The sequence below is a fragment of the Alosa sapidissima genome, chromosome 23 (genome assembly GCF_018492685.1).
Source record: "Alosa sapidissima isolate fAloSap1 chromosome 23, fAloSap1.pri, whole genome shotgun sequence".
Lineage (NCBI taxonomy): Eukaryota > Metazoa > Chordata > Actinopteri > Clupeiformes > Clupeidae > Alosa > Alosa sapidissima.
Window position 1 is genome coordinate 9,102,327 of NC_055979.1, and position 17,627 is coordinate 9,119,953.

Here is a 17,627-nt window from a genome sequence, read left to right on the forward strand (position 1 = left end):
GGACCCAGAAAGACCCTAAACTTTCAGCAAATGAGCCAGTTCAATGCGGCCATTTAGAGAGTTCTGTTGCAGTGCACTAAATCAGCTGGACCCATGGTTAATCAGCTCTGAGAGGTTGTGTGTATAGTGTGGTTGTGTGTGTGTGTGTGTGTGTGTGTGTGTGTGTGAGAGAGTGTGTGTGTGTGTAGGGTCCTTACTTCTGCCTGCGCCAACTCCAAGGCTGCTCTTCGAAAGCGGCCGACTGCGGTTGAGAGAGAGGAGGAGGAAGACAGGAAGCAGTGAACAACAACATCCTACGTTCTAGAATGCCATTCTATGTTCTACATAATCAAAGACAACTAAAGACTTTACACGGATCTAACACCATTCAAATGAAAAAATAGTGATTTATCATTACATTATATATATATATATTGTGGTAAATTATGACAAGATGTGGTGCTAGATATTTTGTTAGTTTATTTTAGTTAATTTCAGTAAATAAACTACGAGTCATTTTTTCAAAAACATATGTAAAGTACAATACACAATGACCCAGTTGAGAGGGTAACATCGGCCTTACTTGAGGCTCTCCTGGGAACTGGAAGAGGAGCGATCTGATTGGGGGAGGGACATGACGCTGTCAGAGCCCTTTAGGTGGGACTGAAGAGCCTTCTGATAGGACAGCTCCAGAGCCTGAAACAGTTGCTCCGCCTCCCGGCTGAAGTGGCCATGGAAACCCCAATAGCACCTGTGGGTGGGGCAGAGGACAGCCAATTACAAAACTGGTGAGGTATACCCAACCTTGATGCAGTTCAACAGGGTGGAAATCTGACCCCATCCAAGCTGTGTTTAGGCATGTAGAGGATCACTCAAGATAGATGGATAAAAAAAGTCCTTTTCATAGCCAAACACATTCATTTCTACTCATTTTCTCGATCAAGCACCATTCTGTGTGTGTGTGTGTGTGTGTGTGTGTGTGTGTGCTGTGTGTGCGTGCAGCTTACTTTCTGGCCACAGATCTGGCCTCCGAGTCTGCGTCATGGACTCCTTTCTTGACGGTCTCACTGAGCACTGCAACATGCCTGCAAAGACACAGAGAAACACCTCACACCAGGGCTACTAACTAGCCGCATGGACAGGCTGGGTGGCAGCCTGGACACACACCACAGAGAACTGGGTGACAAAGGAAATGAGAGTTGCACTGGTGTTGTCAAGAAGAGATAAACTGGGCAGTGGTAGCGTAGTGGTTAAGGAGCTGGGCTAGCTTGCAGTAGCCAGAAAAGTTGTGGGTTCAATTCCCGTCTTCCACCGTTGTGCCCTTGAGCAAGCTATTTAACCCCACACTGCTCCAGGGACAATGGCCCTTGTAATGTAGTTGACATGTGTGCTTTTGGATAGAAGCGTCTGCTACTATAAATTACTAAATGCAAATGTAAACTGATGATAAGAGCAGGAACCCATGGAATCTAGAACCGGAACTATTAGTAACAGCAGCCTACAAGGGGCAGCTGTTTGGACCGGATGCACCAAAGCAGAGCAGAGCTGAACTAACTCAATCCACAAGGACAGATAAGGACTGGACTTGTGGATCCACTGCAACCAGAACTGAGCCCAACAGGAACCAACACTGAGGAGCTGTGGGCCGAACTAACAGAATCAGTAAGGGCCGATAAGTGCCCAGATGCCACTGCCAAGTGTTGCCATGGAAACCCCTGGGACGAGGCAAAAGGCGGCCCTGCCCATTGTTTGGTGTCCCACATGCACCATAATTAATTCCTCAGAGGAGCTAACAGGACCACTCAGCTGGGAAGGCCAGTGTGTGTGTGTGTGTGTGTGTGTGTGTGTGTCACAGAGAGAGTGAGTAAAATGTGTGTACGTATTAGTATGTCAGTTTACCAGTACATTACATTGCCATTGCCATTACCAGTACAGTAAATATTAATTCTTAAGCAAAATACTAGTAGACTTTGTGAGACATATTTACCTGTCAAGAGCGTTTGTATGCCACTCCTGTAAGATCAGGTCCAGGAACTCATAACAGCGCCTGAAGGGGGATCAAAAGAAAGAGGTCAGGCAGTGTCACGCAGCAAACTTCAGAAATACTCTCGCCCCGTCACTGGCTTCCCAGAATGCATCTGAAACAATCCTGCCCCGTCTCTGCCTTCCCAGAATGCATCTGAAATACCCCCGCCCCTTCACTGCTTTCCCAGAATGTATCAGATATATATCCCGGTCACTTCACTGCCTTCCCAGAATGCATCTGAATGTGGACAGGGTCTGGTCTGATTTGAACAGATCCCACAAGGAAGTCTTAGCCAAGTAACTGCGTGGTGTTGACTTGCTTTGAGCTTCCAAGTCTTTAACGCAGACTGCCATTAGAGAGATTGATCATCATTACAGATATCAGATATTCAGGGTTCCCACTCTAAGTCAAATGTAAAATTCCATGAAATACAATTTTCCCTGACTTTCCCTGACATAAAACCTGAATTTCCATGACTTACTACATAATGAATAGTACAATATCCCGACCAATGATTTCAGAGCACCTGCGTAACGGTCAAGAATCTTTGACTTTTTTTAGAGCGGGAGATGAATAAATGTAGCCTGGAAAAATCCAGACTCATTCACCATAGGGATTTGTTTCCAAAACTTGCATAGCGACAGGCACTAACTTTGAAATCATTGGTTCAGCCTAACCAATCACATTGATCAGAGATTCCTAATGCTATTTCCTACTTTGCCTAAACTTTACAAACTGACAATTAACAGCATCAATAGACACAATGTATGTGAGTCTACCTTTGCTGTAAATACATTTCTGCATTTCATACATTTCTCTCGTCGCTGATTGGCCTGACATTTTTCTTGTTTGCGAGAAAAGGTTATGAACTATGGTGTTTGAGACTAGATCTCCCTGAAAGATGATGTAGGTAGGTAGGCGGGGCCAGGCTAGAATAAATGGGCTTTAAAGGTGCCATGTGTAATGTCCGCCAAAAAATCAATTCATACTCCACATTCCATAAAAGATGGGGCAGTATACCTCCAGAAAGTGAGTTGGTCTACCCTAGAGTAACAACCGAGACACGTGTATTGCAGTTTGGCTGGCGGTTATGTTGCCCGCATACCGCCTCCCATGGCCGAAACTGGTATTATGACACCTGTCGGGCTGTGGCTAGTAATTTAGCATGCTAATTTAGGTTGATTTCTCTGCAGCACTATACCTTGTCATTTTTTTCATCGCCCTTATTTCTTCTCATTCTTTTGATGCGTGTAGCTCATTTTTTGGATATTTTTACCTCAATTCTTACACATGGCACCTTTAAATAAACACAGCTACGCAAGCAAACAGTAAAGCTAATACTGTAAGCAGATATATACAAATTCTGCATGAAAATATATTTGTATTAAGTATATTTTACTGCTGCAGCAAAATTCCTTGATATTCCATGACTTTGCCCCAAAAATGATAAAATTACCCATGGGAACCCTGGATATTAGTGATGGTACAGAGTTAATCAATAATCCACATCAAGCAATACAAACATTTGGTCAGTGGCACTGTTGCGGATTTGCTGGTCCCTGTGGTGATGACTGGTGCGGATTCCAGTTATGCTCATGTATGAATCATGCCCACTGCTATTCAAAACTAATTACAATCACAAAACTCCTCCGCTGCAAACCACACGGCCATGCACACACACTCACACACACAAAACACAAATACACGATCACACACACACACACATCGCTCTTTACTGTCTGATGCCGACGGCCACACAAACCCACAAACACTCACAATCTTACACACTCACACATACATACACACACGTGCAGTGCAGTGCAGTGCTGCTCACCGTCGGATGGCCACAGATTTGGAGATGCAGCTGCTGGTGATGATGGGGATGAGGCGAGGGTAGTGGGTGTGCTGCAGAGAGGAGACAATACAGACGCCTGTCAATCAATCACTGTCACAGTCAAGCAGACAGACCACATACACACACAGATGGGGCCTTGCCAAGAACACCACTGGCAGGGGGTTGGCAGCTGCCTGGTAGAAACGGGACACACACACACACACCCTCACACTCTTGTATGTAAATAGTATAGTCCCAAAAAAAGATGGGTGGACTAGAAAAGTCTGTGTAAAAAAAGTAGAAAAGTGTGAAAATGAAAGTGTATGTGTGCTTGTTAGTGTGTGTGTGTGTGTGTGTGTGTGGGTGGGTGGGTGTGTGTGTGTGTGTGTGTGGGTGTGTGTGTGTGTGTGTGTGTGGGGGTGTACACTCACACGCAGGATGATGCGGACGGCAGCCATGCCGGACGTGGCAATGATCTTGGCGCTGTTAGGTACCAGGTTGAGCAGCGTGGGCATGATGGACTCCGCGCCGTGGTCAAAGCGGTTACCCAGCAACACGGACAGGTGCCTGATGGGTAATGAAGAGAGGGGGGGTGGGCATATTCAAAACCCCTTTATTGAACCATCCTGTTACATTTGGACTACATATGATTTGGATCATATGGATCAAGGTGTGTGTGTGTGTGTGCGTGCGTGTTAACAACACACAGATGGGTCAGATGCAGAGACGAAATTCCTGTGAGTGTGTACTGTACATGTGTGTGTGTTTCACCCTAGCCACTGAAAAACTATTTTTTTCCCCAGCATGTGACGTGTGTGTTAGCATGTGTGACAGCATGATGTGTGTGAGAGTTTGTATGATTGCGTGACATGTGTGAGATTGTATGAGCGTGTACGATTGCATAACGTGACGTGTGATTGATCCATACCCAAGCGTGATGCAGGCCTCTCGGACCACCTGTGAGCGCAGGTCTTTGGCCGAGAGCTTGAAGGCCGGCTCCATCTGACGCAAATGCTGAGAGAGACCCTCATATTCCACAGCGCCGGCCAGCAGCAATGAGCGTACCTTCTTCAGCTGAGTACACACACACACCATTGTATTAATTATTTAATTGTTTAACTGTTTACTGATATAAAATTACCCAACCAAGTACTAATTAACCACATACATAACTTACCACACATACACATAGCAAACTTATCAATCAATTTGAACAACCAATCAATCATCTAATCTAGCAACATTTGATGAACAATCAACATTAACAAACAAATGACAATGACAATCATCTATACTCCCATAATGGGTGGTGTCTAACTTGTCTAACAAAGCAGACTCTGATTGGCTGATTTGTGGCTCTTACCGCGGTGACCCTGTGCTCCCAGTCTTGACGCTCGTCTGACAGGACCTCTCTGATCTTGTTCATGGAGTCCTCCAGCTCACGGCTCGAGTAGATCTGCACAAAGAGACCAGAGCAGGCTTCACAAGAGTCTCACCACATTCATACTGGAGTCACACCAGTTTCAAACTGGAGTGAGCCACACCAGATTCAAATTAGATTCACACCAGATTCAAACTGGATTCACACCAGATTCAAATTGGATTCAAACCAGATTTGAACTTGATTCACACCAGATAATGTTTTTGTGTTGTTAGTTACTGGTCTCTCATATCAACACCCTGTTTAAATGAACTGTCAGTGCTGACAGGGTCTATGATGGCAAGGTCTCTTACACCATTCTGGTTGTGGGCCTGAGTGAACACAGGGCACAGTAACGTTGGCACTGGTGCTCATACCTGTACTGTGGGCACGTCCTCAAAGGCACGGACGAAGTCCTCCTCATCCACGGCCCCAGCGCTGCCACCCTCTTTACCTGCACACAGCAAAGGACACACATACAAAGTTACTTTCCTCTGTGAACAACACCACAGGTCTTATCCCTTTCAGCAATCATTCACAACATTCCCACAGAAAGACTGCTTTTAACACCCACAGAAAGACTGCTGTAAAAACAGCAGAACTCCACTCTTACAGCTGTCGCATAAAACATGGGGAGACAGGAAGGAAGATAGCATACTCTCAGAAGTTCCACCCTCAGGTAACTTCCTGTTTATTAGGCTGTGCCACTATCAACAGTGGTTAAATACACCGGGCCCAAATATAAGCAATAGCAAAACAGCAAAGTCGGGCAAAAAGCCAACAAGAACCGAAACTAATTTAATTACTTGGCAAACCAATTTGCTAATTTAATGCTATGAGAAAGATCCCAAGTGCCAACGTGGTAAGGTATGGGCAAAGCTCCCAGAGGCAATGTGAAAGCTTTGCTAATTTAAAGAGGACATAGAATGGAAAACCATTTTTACCTTGGCTTAGTTGAATTAGGACAGTTTGGTGCATGGCCACAAAACTACCGTGAACGGAAAACACAGTCGTTTCCTCCTTCCTACGTAAATCTCCGAGTTTGAAATGACCACTAAAAAACAGGCGAATCTGAACAACAAAGACTGTGAAGTGAACCATCCCTCTGACCCAGGCCCCACTCCACAACGTACCTTATCACTTCAAGATTCAGGAAGAGGTTGCTGGAGCATATCAGGCAGCCAATCAGCGTAAAGCTCTCTTAATTATTCATTTGGGTGCCAGATAATTATGAGGGGGCGCTAGATATCTGCTAAAATGGGCCATCTTATTCCTCAGCCTAATAATAGGGTTGTAAATAGGCTTGTAAAACAGCATCTGACACAGACTTCAGGTTCCATTCGCTGCTAAGTGAGCCTTAGCACTGGGAATGTTTTTGGGAGGCATTAAATGCTACCAATATATATATTTCAGTAGATTTCAGAAGATTTCTACTCTGGTTTATCTCAAAGCTGGCTGCTTGCTTATCTGGCCACGCTCCAGGATATGAAAAGATATGATCTCTCTTAATATGCTGGAGATGTAAAGGGAAAGCTGGGGTGATGGGGCAGTGATGGCCAAAGTCGTCTCTGTGTGTCTGTGCCAAAAATTGGACAATTCCTGCGTTTCTGTCAGACGCAGACCCGTGAAAAGATTTGGATAGAACGTCAACGTGATTGACGGCCCAATTACTCTGAGCAACGAGCTGCCGCCCTCCCTAATGCCTTCCATTTGACTCAATCACCTCCTGGAACATCTCACACTCCACAAAAAACACAGAGATGTGAGGAAAGACAGACAGAGAGAGACAGAGAGAGCGAGAGATAGAGAGAAGAATTGTATGTACCATCATTATATGTGTATATGTTTATTACTACTACTCATACTTATATCATTACTCACATTAATACTTTGGTAATATTGTACCTTCAGTTGGGCTAATAAAGCTTACTGAATTGAGAGAAGAGAGAGACAGAGACAGAGAGAGAGAAAAACAGACAGACAGACAGACAGACAGAGAGAGAGAGAGAACAATGGAGAAAGATTGAGAGAAAGAGTAATAGATCTAAAGAAAAATAGATGGAGAAAGAGAGACATTAAAGAATGAGAGAAAGATCAGATCAGATAAACTTTATTGTCCCGAGGGGAGAAACTTGACTTAAGCATCAGAACAAACCGCTCTTTCAATCAATCAATACATTAGTGCAACACAGTACCAGACAGGCTACGCCGGGCACGTTCTGTAACTGAAGAGTTCCGTTTGTGGAGAGTCTGCTGCAACTATTATCTTCCGCTGTAATCAATGGACCTGGCTACACCAGACGTGACGGCAGTGACGTGACGCGGGAACATCCGACAAAATAAGACCGGTCTTCTAAAATGATTTGTAGGTGTAGCACGACTATAAGACACAGAGGAGAACTGACCGAAGTAGACAGGTCGTCTACACTTTGTGTATGAAATTCAAGACTGTGGTATTTTTATTTAGAAGAGTTATTTAAGTTGGGAGAAAGCAGAACTTGTAACAGTTGCTTTTGAATCTGCAAGGTATCATTAAAAAAACAAACAATCTGCGGTGTGTGTGTGTCTATGTCTGTGCGTATGTGTGTGTGTGTGTGTATTTGTGTGTATGTGTGTGTGTGGTGTGGTGATGCTGTCTGCCAAGACTTGTCTGTTATCTCTTGCCCTCACACTCCATGGCCATGGGTACTCCTCATCTATTTTTCATGGCTTGGCCAATATGCGTGTTCCTATGGAGTGCAGATGGAGTGTATGTGTGTGTGTCAGTATTTCTATGGAATGTGTGCACGTGTGTGTGAGGGAGTGTAGTGTAGTTCAGTGTGTGTGTGTGTGTGTGTGTGTGTGTGTGTGCGCAGTGTGTATGTGTGTATGTGCAGTGGTTTTGCATTTCTGCCTTGTTATCCCTCTGAAAGAGTGCTAGGGAAAAAAAGGCTACTGACAGCAAGAGATAATCGACCTCTGACTCTTTTGTCTTTGTGTAACACACACCCAAGTAGCCCCAACCTCAGCACTGTGCCCTGGCCTCAGCAGAGGGGAAGCGCTCTCCGATGCCCTTTAATGACCTTGCACAACCTCACACTCTCGTGGAGGTTCCGAGGTCTAAGGTCTCCATTACAGCGATCAAAATTCAACCACCCAGAGCAAAAAGAAACAGCTAAAATGCACTTTATTAGGATACACACACACACACACACACACACACACACACACACACTGGGGTAGAATCACTGCGGCTGCTAGCATTGACAACATGGCAGCATATATTGTAAATGATGATGTTTGACAATGATGATTACTATGCGACATGATGTCACAGGAACAGATGCAACACAACAAAACATTGCTTGTCAATGCTCACCACACACACACACACAAACACACACACTAGCTTGAGGTGGATAGTGACACACAGGCACGTAACAAGGAGTGTTCCATTTGCGGAGCATAAAAATAGTTCTAGAAGACTCCCATCACTGATTGATTGATATACCATTGATTGTGGTGAAGCTAATGGGTACAGCATATACTCCGCGCTCAGAACGTTTCAGTTACATGTCTGGAGCAGCCTGCCTGTGAGGGGATGAATGAATGTGCCAATTACACTGGGTCATGATAAGGGGACCAGACTGAATGAGCCAGGTAGGCAATTTAGCCAGGACACTGGGGAACCCACCACTCTTTAACCCCTACGAATAAGACCTCGGCTTAACATCTCATCGGAAGGGCAGCATCTCCTACAGCACAGTATCCCCGTCACTGCACTGGGGCATTAGGACTTTCATATATACAGCACCAGGCTTTCCTTCAAAGCAACCGTATGCAGATACAGCTCAATGATATAAATGGGAAACCCTGTGCAAATTTATCAATGGCTTCTCCATTGCAATCTAATATATAGCCCAAATATGTCGGTTATTCATTCTGAACAGTTTCCCTTTGATGAATACCAACTTCACTGTGCTTGCAGGGTAAGCCTATTGGCTCTTAGATCATTATAGCTAACCAACTTTCCACAGAATCTCCACTTCATAATGCCTCTTCTGAAGGGCAGACTACTTAAACCACGTGGCCTCTCTAACAACACAGAGAAAGGAACCACTGATGGATGAAAACAAGACAGAGACAGAGATAGAGAGAGAGAGAGAGAGAGAGAGAGAGAGAGAGAGAGAGAGAGAGAGAGAGAGAGAGAGAGAGAGAGAGAGAGAGAGGGGGAGAGAGAGAACAGAGACAGAGGATGAGTGATGAGGAATCTTTACACAGCGAGTTGGAGACAGTGACTGGGTATAGAGAGGTGGACATAGAGGCTCAGACGAAGATGTCCATCTCTATATACAGTCACTGGTCAGTGAGTAAACAGACAAAGGGGGATGGGGATGGGGATGTCTATGGGAAACACACGGATGATGAATGACTGAACCGACCGATCTTTAAGAGATGAGAGATGGGGGGAAGTGCATGTCTACAGGGAACACACAGTGAGTTAGAGAAGGACTCAACAGGAGGATTTAAGAGAATGAGGCAGGACAGCACAGAGTAATGACGACTGAATCGAAGGGAAATGAGCAACATGGACAACTACGGGGCAACACGAAGACAAGAGTCAAGACAACCCAATACAAGATCACCACACACACACACACACACGTGTAACAAATGCATGAATTAAACTACTGAATATGGACAAAACAAACAAGAAAGTGCTACACAGATATATTAAATTTAAACTGCTGAATACCATGAGATCTCATAGTATTTCATATGGAATTATCATCATATGGCTTCACACACACACACACACACGCACACACACCTGTGTCTCACCTGTGGATTTGGAGCTGGAGGCGGAGCTAGGCCGGCGCATGGAGCCGGTGTTTCCTGGCCGTCGCACAGACGACGCCCCCTTAGAGGACGAGGAACGGCCCCCGTCCACAGAGTCGTCATCGTCGATGTTCTTATCTGCAAACCAAACAAGCACACTCAGTTAGTGGAGCCTCCTTAGCAGATGCCCTATGTAACAAAGACTCACACTAATACATATCCATCTATGTAAATATATACACACACACACACACACACACACACAGAAGAGTATCATAATCACATCCCATGTTAACTGAGAGGAAAAGCACTGGAGAGGAAGCTGTGGAAAAGTGGCTACAGTATCCGTACCACTTTCAGATTTGAGTCTGACCCGTGGTCATTTCCTGATCCCACCTCATCTCTCTCTCTCCTACTCTCTTCCGGTCACTGTCCACTGTCCTATCTGAGCACAGGCAGAACGCCCATAACTATAACAAAGAGAAGCAGCAGCAGCAGGAGCAATTGGGTCAGGCCACAGAATCTGCAGCCTCAGCTCACATGGTAATTAAGAGCCTGTGAATTAACGAGGGAGTCCTGCCTTCTGGTCTGCATTCACACGGAGGACAACACAGACACACACAGGCGCGCGCGCGCGCACACACACGCGCACACACACACACACACGTACATCTGCTGATAAATAAACATGCAAGCACTCACACACACACAATAACACAGTGTACTTCTCCCACACAGACAGTGTAGTTCGGCCAAACACACACACCCACCCACACACACACCCACACACAAACAAACAAACACACACACAGCACTTTTTATGATTGCAGTGTATGTGCAGGCGTACATTTTGATCACTGGATGGGTATCAAATAGATTAGATGGATGCAGAGCCAAGCCAGGGCCCTGAGGGCAGGACTACTGGTCAGGACACACACACATACACACCCGACAAACACACATACACACACACACACAAACAGAGAGACACATACACACACAGAGAGCTAATCACGGCAGAAGGGCAGCTCTGAATATGGACACACACATCGACACACACACACTCCTGTTATGAGTGGAGGACTGGCTCCAGTTCTGAAGGACACTGTAGTGTTTCCGAAGGAGCCTAAGACCTCACTGTGGATGACATGGCCAATTCACTGTGTGTGTGTGTGTGTGTGTGTGTGTGTGTGCGCATGAGTGAGAGAAAGAGAAAGAGCGAATTTACCTTTTCTATTGTGAGGAAGAAAAGTGTCAGCCCCAACACACACACACACACGACCAGATCAATCCACATGAATTATTCACATACTTGACACACGCATAACCATTCTGCTCACACACCAAGCACATTCATCATTCTAACGTCCACTCTAACAATTCCTACCTCACACATCATTAACACGCCCAAACACACACACACACACACACACACACACACACACACACACACACACACAGTAAACACACAGTAATTTCTACATAGAGCACCCAGAGCTGATGCGATAAGATAGGTGTAACAGAGAGAGAGGAGGTAGTGACATGCTGCCTTGCCGTCTGCACTAGTGTTAGCTCACTTCTGTTAGCTCCCATGCTAGCACAGTAGCAGCACCACATGTTAGATTGGGTAGCAACAGGGAGCCTCTAGACAAGCCTAACACACCGAGACACACACAGACACACAAACACAGACACACACACACAGACACACACACCTGTTCTATGATGTCACCCTGTTGCTTCTACACGAGTCGATGCGGTTCCCTGCGTCTACTGCGTGTAGCCATGACTCTCTTATTAACAACAACACAGCAGCACTCCTTTTCTACTTCTCTCCACCTCTCTCTCTCCATCTCTCTCTCTTTCTTCCTCCGAGCACCCCAATGCCAACATCCACCCATCCAGCCATCACACACACACACACACACTCCCACTCTCTCTCGCTCACACACACACACACATAATCACTCTCTCCATCCACAGCTCAGAGAAGCTCCTGTCCTTGAGCCAGATAACAGAGGCAGACACAGAGAGAAGAGAGACAAGAATAAGTAGCTGGAACAGTTACAGAGACAGAGAGAAGAACAGAGAGAGAGAGGGAGAATGAGAGAAGAGAGGAGAAAAAGAGAGGGTTGCTTACAGGCACAGATTTTCCTGCACACCAGCTTCCTCAGCATACCTTCACGCTCTCCTCACCGGCCTCCTCATCCCTCGTTCAGCTTACACACGCGTCTCTCTCTTTCTCGATCTGTCTCTCTCTCTATCTACCTCCCTCCCTCCCTCTCGGTCTGTCTCTCTCTCCCTCAGTCTCTCTCCTCTCTACCACTCGGTTTTGCCCCTCCCTGCCTACCCTGAGTCTGCGCATGTCGTGTGTGCACATGTATGTGTGTGTGTGTGTGTGACCCTGTGTGTGTGTGTGTGACTGTGTGTGTGTGTGCGCGCGTGTTGCACAGATCATGTAGCAGGGAGCTTATCAAATGGAGGTCCACACTGAACACGATTTTTCTCCACTCCCTTTCTCAATGTGTGTGTGTGTGTGTGTGTGTGTGTGTGTGTGTGTTACCCTCCCCCTTCCGAATTGTATGCTGAGTTGTCAGTCCCCGAGCTCCGCCTCATGTTGCATCCAGCGGGGGAGGGGGACGGGGAGGAAGGGGGAGAGGAAGAGAGAGGTTGAAGAGAGAAAGAGAAAGGGATAGAGAAGAGAGAAAGAGGGACAGACAGAGGCTAAAGAGGAGGGGAAGAAAGGGACATAGAGGAGAGAGACAGAGAGCAAAGGACAGAGAGAGCGAGTGTGTGTGTGTGTGTGTGTGTGTGAAAGGGACATGGAGAAGAGAAGGATGGAGAGAATGAATGTGTCTGTGAGAGAGAAAGGGAGGGACAGAGAGGGAGATGGATGAGAGGGGGAGAGAGAGAGAGATATAGATGGATGAGAGAGGGATAGAAAGAAAGAAAGAAAAAAAGAGAGAGAGAGAGAGAGAGAGAGAGAGAGAGAGAGAGAGAGAGAGAGAGAGAGAGAGAGACCCCCCTCTGTCAGCCACACGCCCGCTCTAACACAGTCAATGCATCAGTGTTTTTCAAGATGTCCTTGTGGACTGGAGTGCAACAACTCACACACACACACACACACACACACACACATACACACACACACAAAACACACACACACACACACACACACACACTAGAGCACTAGAACTCTGTGTTTTTGTCCTCCAGTCACTGTTGAGAGATATCACCTGTGACATGCCATAGAAAGACAGACAGAGGAGAGTGTATGTGTATGTGTGTGTGTGTGTGTGTGTATGTGGAAAGTATTTTAGAACTTTTGTTTATTTTGGTAACAGCAGAGAAGCTCTCAAAGTATAATATAAGCAGAAATAGGTGCAGGCATATGCATGCATGCACGCACACACCCAGTCACGCACGCACACGCACGCACGCACGCAGGCACACACACACACACACAGGAGAAAACTGGGTTAAGAGGCAGAGTAAACAGCGCGGAAGGAAAAGCTGATTTATTTTGTCTGCCGTGTGAGAAGCGTCAGACAGTATCGTCTAGGGAGGGCGGCGCGAGCAAGCGAGCGCGTGTGTGTGTGTGTGTGTGTGTGTGTGTGTGTGTGAGAGAGAGAGAGAGAGACAGAGAGAGAGGGAGTGAGAGAGACAGAGAGGTAAGGATGAATGAAAGCCATCATGAAGGACAGTGTGGGGGGTTGGTGCTTCATGCTCCAGGTTGGCATTAGGGACTGCAGTCACTATATAACTCCATATATAACTATATATAACCTCCCACTATTACTGCACATGTGCATTGTCATCCTGGAGATCAGATGTGTGCTCTCTGTGACTACACACACTACATATCAAGTATTGGGAAGAGTATCAGAGTAAATAAACCCTTAATGACTTAAAGCACAAGCCAATGTTCAAAACACATCTGTGCAATGTGCATTGTGTTAGTTATATCTGTAGTCCGACTAACAGCCTAAGTATGTCTTCACATTTGCAGATTTAATTACATCCTCACATTGATATGTGAGGAAACGAGTTCAATGTGCTGGTTGACCACTAGAGGGCAGTGTGCGCTGCCAACCCAAACAATGGCAGAGCCAAAACATGATTCAGCAGTGCATGGCTACAGCTAAAGGTTACAGTGATGTCAGAGGGATTTCAGTCTCTCTCAGAGATCAATACGTAAAGAATGACAATGCAGGACAACATATTTTCCATATTTAGCTTCATTTAAAATAAAAAACCCGTATTGCGATTCTGTAAACATGGCATCCCTCTTTCAGTTCTTCTGGCTGGTACACACACACACACACACACACACACACACACACACACAGACAGAGAGACACACACACACACACACACACACACTAGGTAACAGTTACACAAACTCAGCTACATGATTCTCAACCGCATCACTTGTTAGTTGACAAAGAGCCGTGATAACTGCTTATCAATGCTCCTTATCAATGAACAAATATACAACTGGTCACTACACATTAATACAATATCAATTTAACACTGAATCTTATCAAATACAAAACGTATCAACTCTAAGCTCTAAATAAACACTCCAGTTCAATCCCAGCCTTGCCTACCTGGCTTTGCTCAGACAGCTTTGGCTTTCTAATCTAAGTAGACAACTGATCCCTCAGACGCTAATGCTGGAAATTGGTGGAAAACTCAAGGGGCCTTCCCCTCCATGCTGGACAAAAGAAAGCGCCTATGAAGTCTGGAATGCAGATCGTTAATAGTTCCCTCTCTAATACTGTGCTGTTGAGTGTGAAGGAGTATGGGTAAAAAAAATCTTGCTCAGTCACATACACACAACCATTACATAGAAGCACATGGAGACAAGATATGAGGACTGAAAATACATTCTGAAACACTGGGCTGAAACGTCTGGTCTTAGACCAGGACCTCCCTCAGACAGCAGCAACAAAAGCAGATGAACAGGAAATCTCTGCAGACCTAAAACACAGGTTACACACACACACACACACACACAGCTGGGGGTGTCTGCTTGCTCTGTTTTTCCATTTCAAATGCAGACAAATAGAGAAAAAGTACACCGTATTAAATAACGCAGGGCTTAGACTTCTAGTCCTAAACAGCATGGGCAGGTTTGCCTGAAAAGACTTCCAGGAAGGAACAAAAGGGGGCAGAGACGCTGAGTGGTCTGCTGAGAGCTCTGCTGACCCCCACTTACGCACACAACAAGCACAAACTAAATCCAGCGCAGCTCAACTGGACATGAACACAGTGAAATAGGACATGTGGGTGAGGCAGTAAGATGAGAGGAAGTTGTCGTCATTGCAGAGAGGGCACAGATTGTGCAGACTGCCATCAGAGGTAGGCACTGAGGTACCATATGTTGGGACTGAGCTCCATCTATGTAAGATGTATGGGCTCAAGAGTACCAGCATATTAGTGTGAGTGAGAGTGAGAGTGTGTGTGTGTGTGTGTAAGACAGTCTATGGCCTTGCATGTGTATTATACATAAGTATGTGCATGTCTTAGCCAGGGCGTTATGTGTGTGTGTGTGTGTGTGTGTGTGTGTGTGTGTGTGTGTGTGTGTGTGTGTGTGTGTGAGAGAGAGAGAGAGAGAGAAACACCCCTGGGCCCAGCTTTAATAGCATAAACAGCATTCCTCAGCTCCCTAAGGTTCACGACACACACCAAGAGAGGTTCACCCAACAGACACACACACACACACACACACACACCAGTGTTTGGGTCTTGTTTCATCTGTGCAGTGCCATCATGACTAAGAACTGGACCGCTGGCCAAAGGTTCTTCTGACACAGTAGATCATTTTCACAGCGAAACACACACGCAATATGCCGATTCAGTTTCTTATATTTCAAAAGAGTTTGACAAAAAGAAAACAGTATGTAAATGTTTTGTTAAATGTGTGCACTGTGTAATATTGATGAATTCCACAGCATTTGACGTGCGGGCCTTTAGTATACAGACATGCAAACGTCTTACTAGTGTGCATCTCATCCAACTAACACCAAGGCAAAACTGATGATAGATGAAAGATAATCATGTAAAATTGGCATATCCTTCACCAAGCTAAAAGAGTTCTCAGCGTAAATTTCTCAAACTGCAGTTTTTAATTAGATTAAAACAGCATCGACAGCAGTCCTCCCTGAGACTTCTTTATAACAGTCTCATCACTCACTCCTGACCTGCTGTGACACAGCAACAATGTGTGTGTGTGTGTTTGTGTGTTTGTGTGTGTGTGTGTGTGTGTGTGTGTAAGTGTGTTTGTGTGTGTGTGTGTGTGTAAGTGTGTGTGTGTAAGTGTGTGTGTGTGTGTGTTTGTGTGTGTGTGTGTGAGAGAGAGAAAGAGAGCGAGACAAAAAGACAGTGTGTTTGTGTCCTTGCTGTTCACCTATAATTCACAAGGGCCCTGAAGCTCCCAACATGCCATTCATCTTCCCACCCCTTTTTGGACAGGCAATCCCCAAGACACCTATGGGGACCTAAAGGGATATAAACAGTCCCCTCCCAGCTTGAACACTGGGCTTCGTGACTGATCGTCTCCTGTGCAGCAATAAAGAAGACCTCCCCCACACAGGCTCCTTAGCCATAAACCACGCACAGAAAACAAACACTAGCATGTGCTATACTGATATGAAGTCTCTCTGGTCTTTACATTTATGGAGTCAAATCTGGAGCATCTATGGCATGTTTGATCTTAAATCTGAAATCTCAAGTTTACAGTTCTACAATAAAAGCTTACATTTTATGGTTCATTTGACCTGAAGTGTCGTGTTTACATTTCTGAGGTGAATCACGAGTGTGTGTGTGTGTGTGTGTGTGTGCGCACTGCAGCAGGGGCGGCGCCAGCTCCCCCTGAGACGGATCTGGGAACCGGAAACCCGACCCGGAGAGAGAGGCGTTGGCGGAGATCTCCTTTCAGCGCCGAGCCCGACCCGTGGAGCCTCAAGCCGGGCTCTGGTTGCACCAGGCCTCCCCCACGGCGCCACTGGGCTGTCCTCAAACGGACCGCTACAGGGCTACGCCACGGGGGAACAAACGCCTCAAAATCACCTCACGGTCATCTCACTAATCAACATCTTACTCTGATCATTCACGTTGCATCGTCGTTCTCGCGGCCCCGAGACGCGGAAACTAGAGCATTGGGCCGGTTCTGGTTCTAGTTCTCCATCTCAGCACGGAGGTGCAGGAAAAATTGGAACCCAGAAGAAACAGTTTGGTTTGCCTGGTGAGAATGACACTCTTGGGTCCCTGCAGGCAGGCAGGGAAACTGGGTTGACAAGTGCTCACATTCAGAGTGCGTGCAAACAAACAAGTATTCACATCCACACAATGCACAACAATGCACTTAAAAGAGCAGTGGAGAGAGAACACTGAGACAATAAAAGCTGAAAACGCCTATTTAAATTAGTGTATGTCTATGTGTGTGTGTGTGTGTGTGTGTCTGTGTCTGTGTCTGTGTCTGTGTCTGTGTCTGTGTCTGTGTCTGTGTCTGTGTCTGTGTCTGTGTCTGTGTCTGTGTCTGTGTG

The 17,627-nt window shown here is 45.9% G+C and overlaps 1 protein-coding gene across 28 annotated transcripts in view; it reads right to left on the reverse strand.

The window, feature by feature from the left end:
- LOC121699069 (CLIP-associating protein 1-B-like) overlaps positions 1–17,627 on the reverse strand; it is a 68,649-nt gene that overhangs the window by 26,383 nt on the left and 24,639 nt on the right. For 27 of the 28 annotated variants that reach the window (XM_042081688.1, XM_042081691.1, XM_042081682.1 and 24 more), the window contains 10 exons: positions 10,081–10,215; positions 5,637–5,713; positions 5,203–5,295; positions 4,768–4,913; positions 4,271–4,406; positions 3,840–3,910; positions 1,967–2,026; positions 987–1,064; positions 563–730; positions 198–241 (listed from right to left, as the gene is read on the reverse strand). In XM_042081688.1, coding sequence (XP_041937622.1) covers positions 198–241; positions 563–730; positions 987–1,064; positions 1,967–2,026; positions 3,840–3,910; positions 4,271–4,406; positions 4,768–4,913; positions 5,203–5,295; positions 5,637–5,713; positions 10,081–10,215 — 1,008 coding nt within the window. Of the gene's footprint in view, positions 1–197; positions 242–562; positions 731–986; positions 1,065–1,966; positions 2,027–3,839; positions 3,911–4,270; positions 4,407–4,767; positions 4,914–5,202; positions 5,296–5,636; positions 5,714–10,080; positions 10,216–12,217; positions 12,310–17,627 lie in introns of those variants that run through there. The other variant, XM_042081700.1, reaches the window with a different exon arrangement.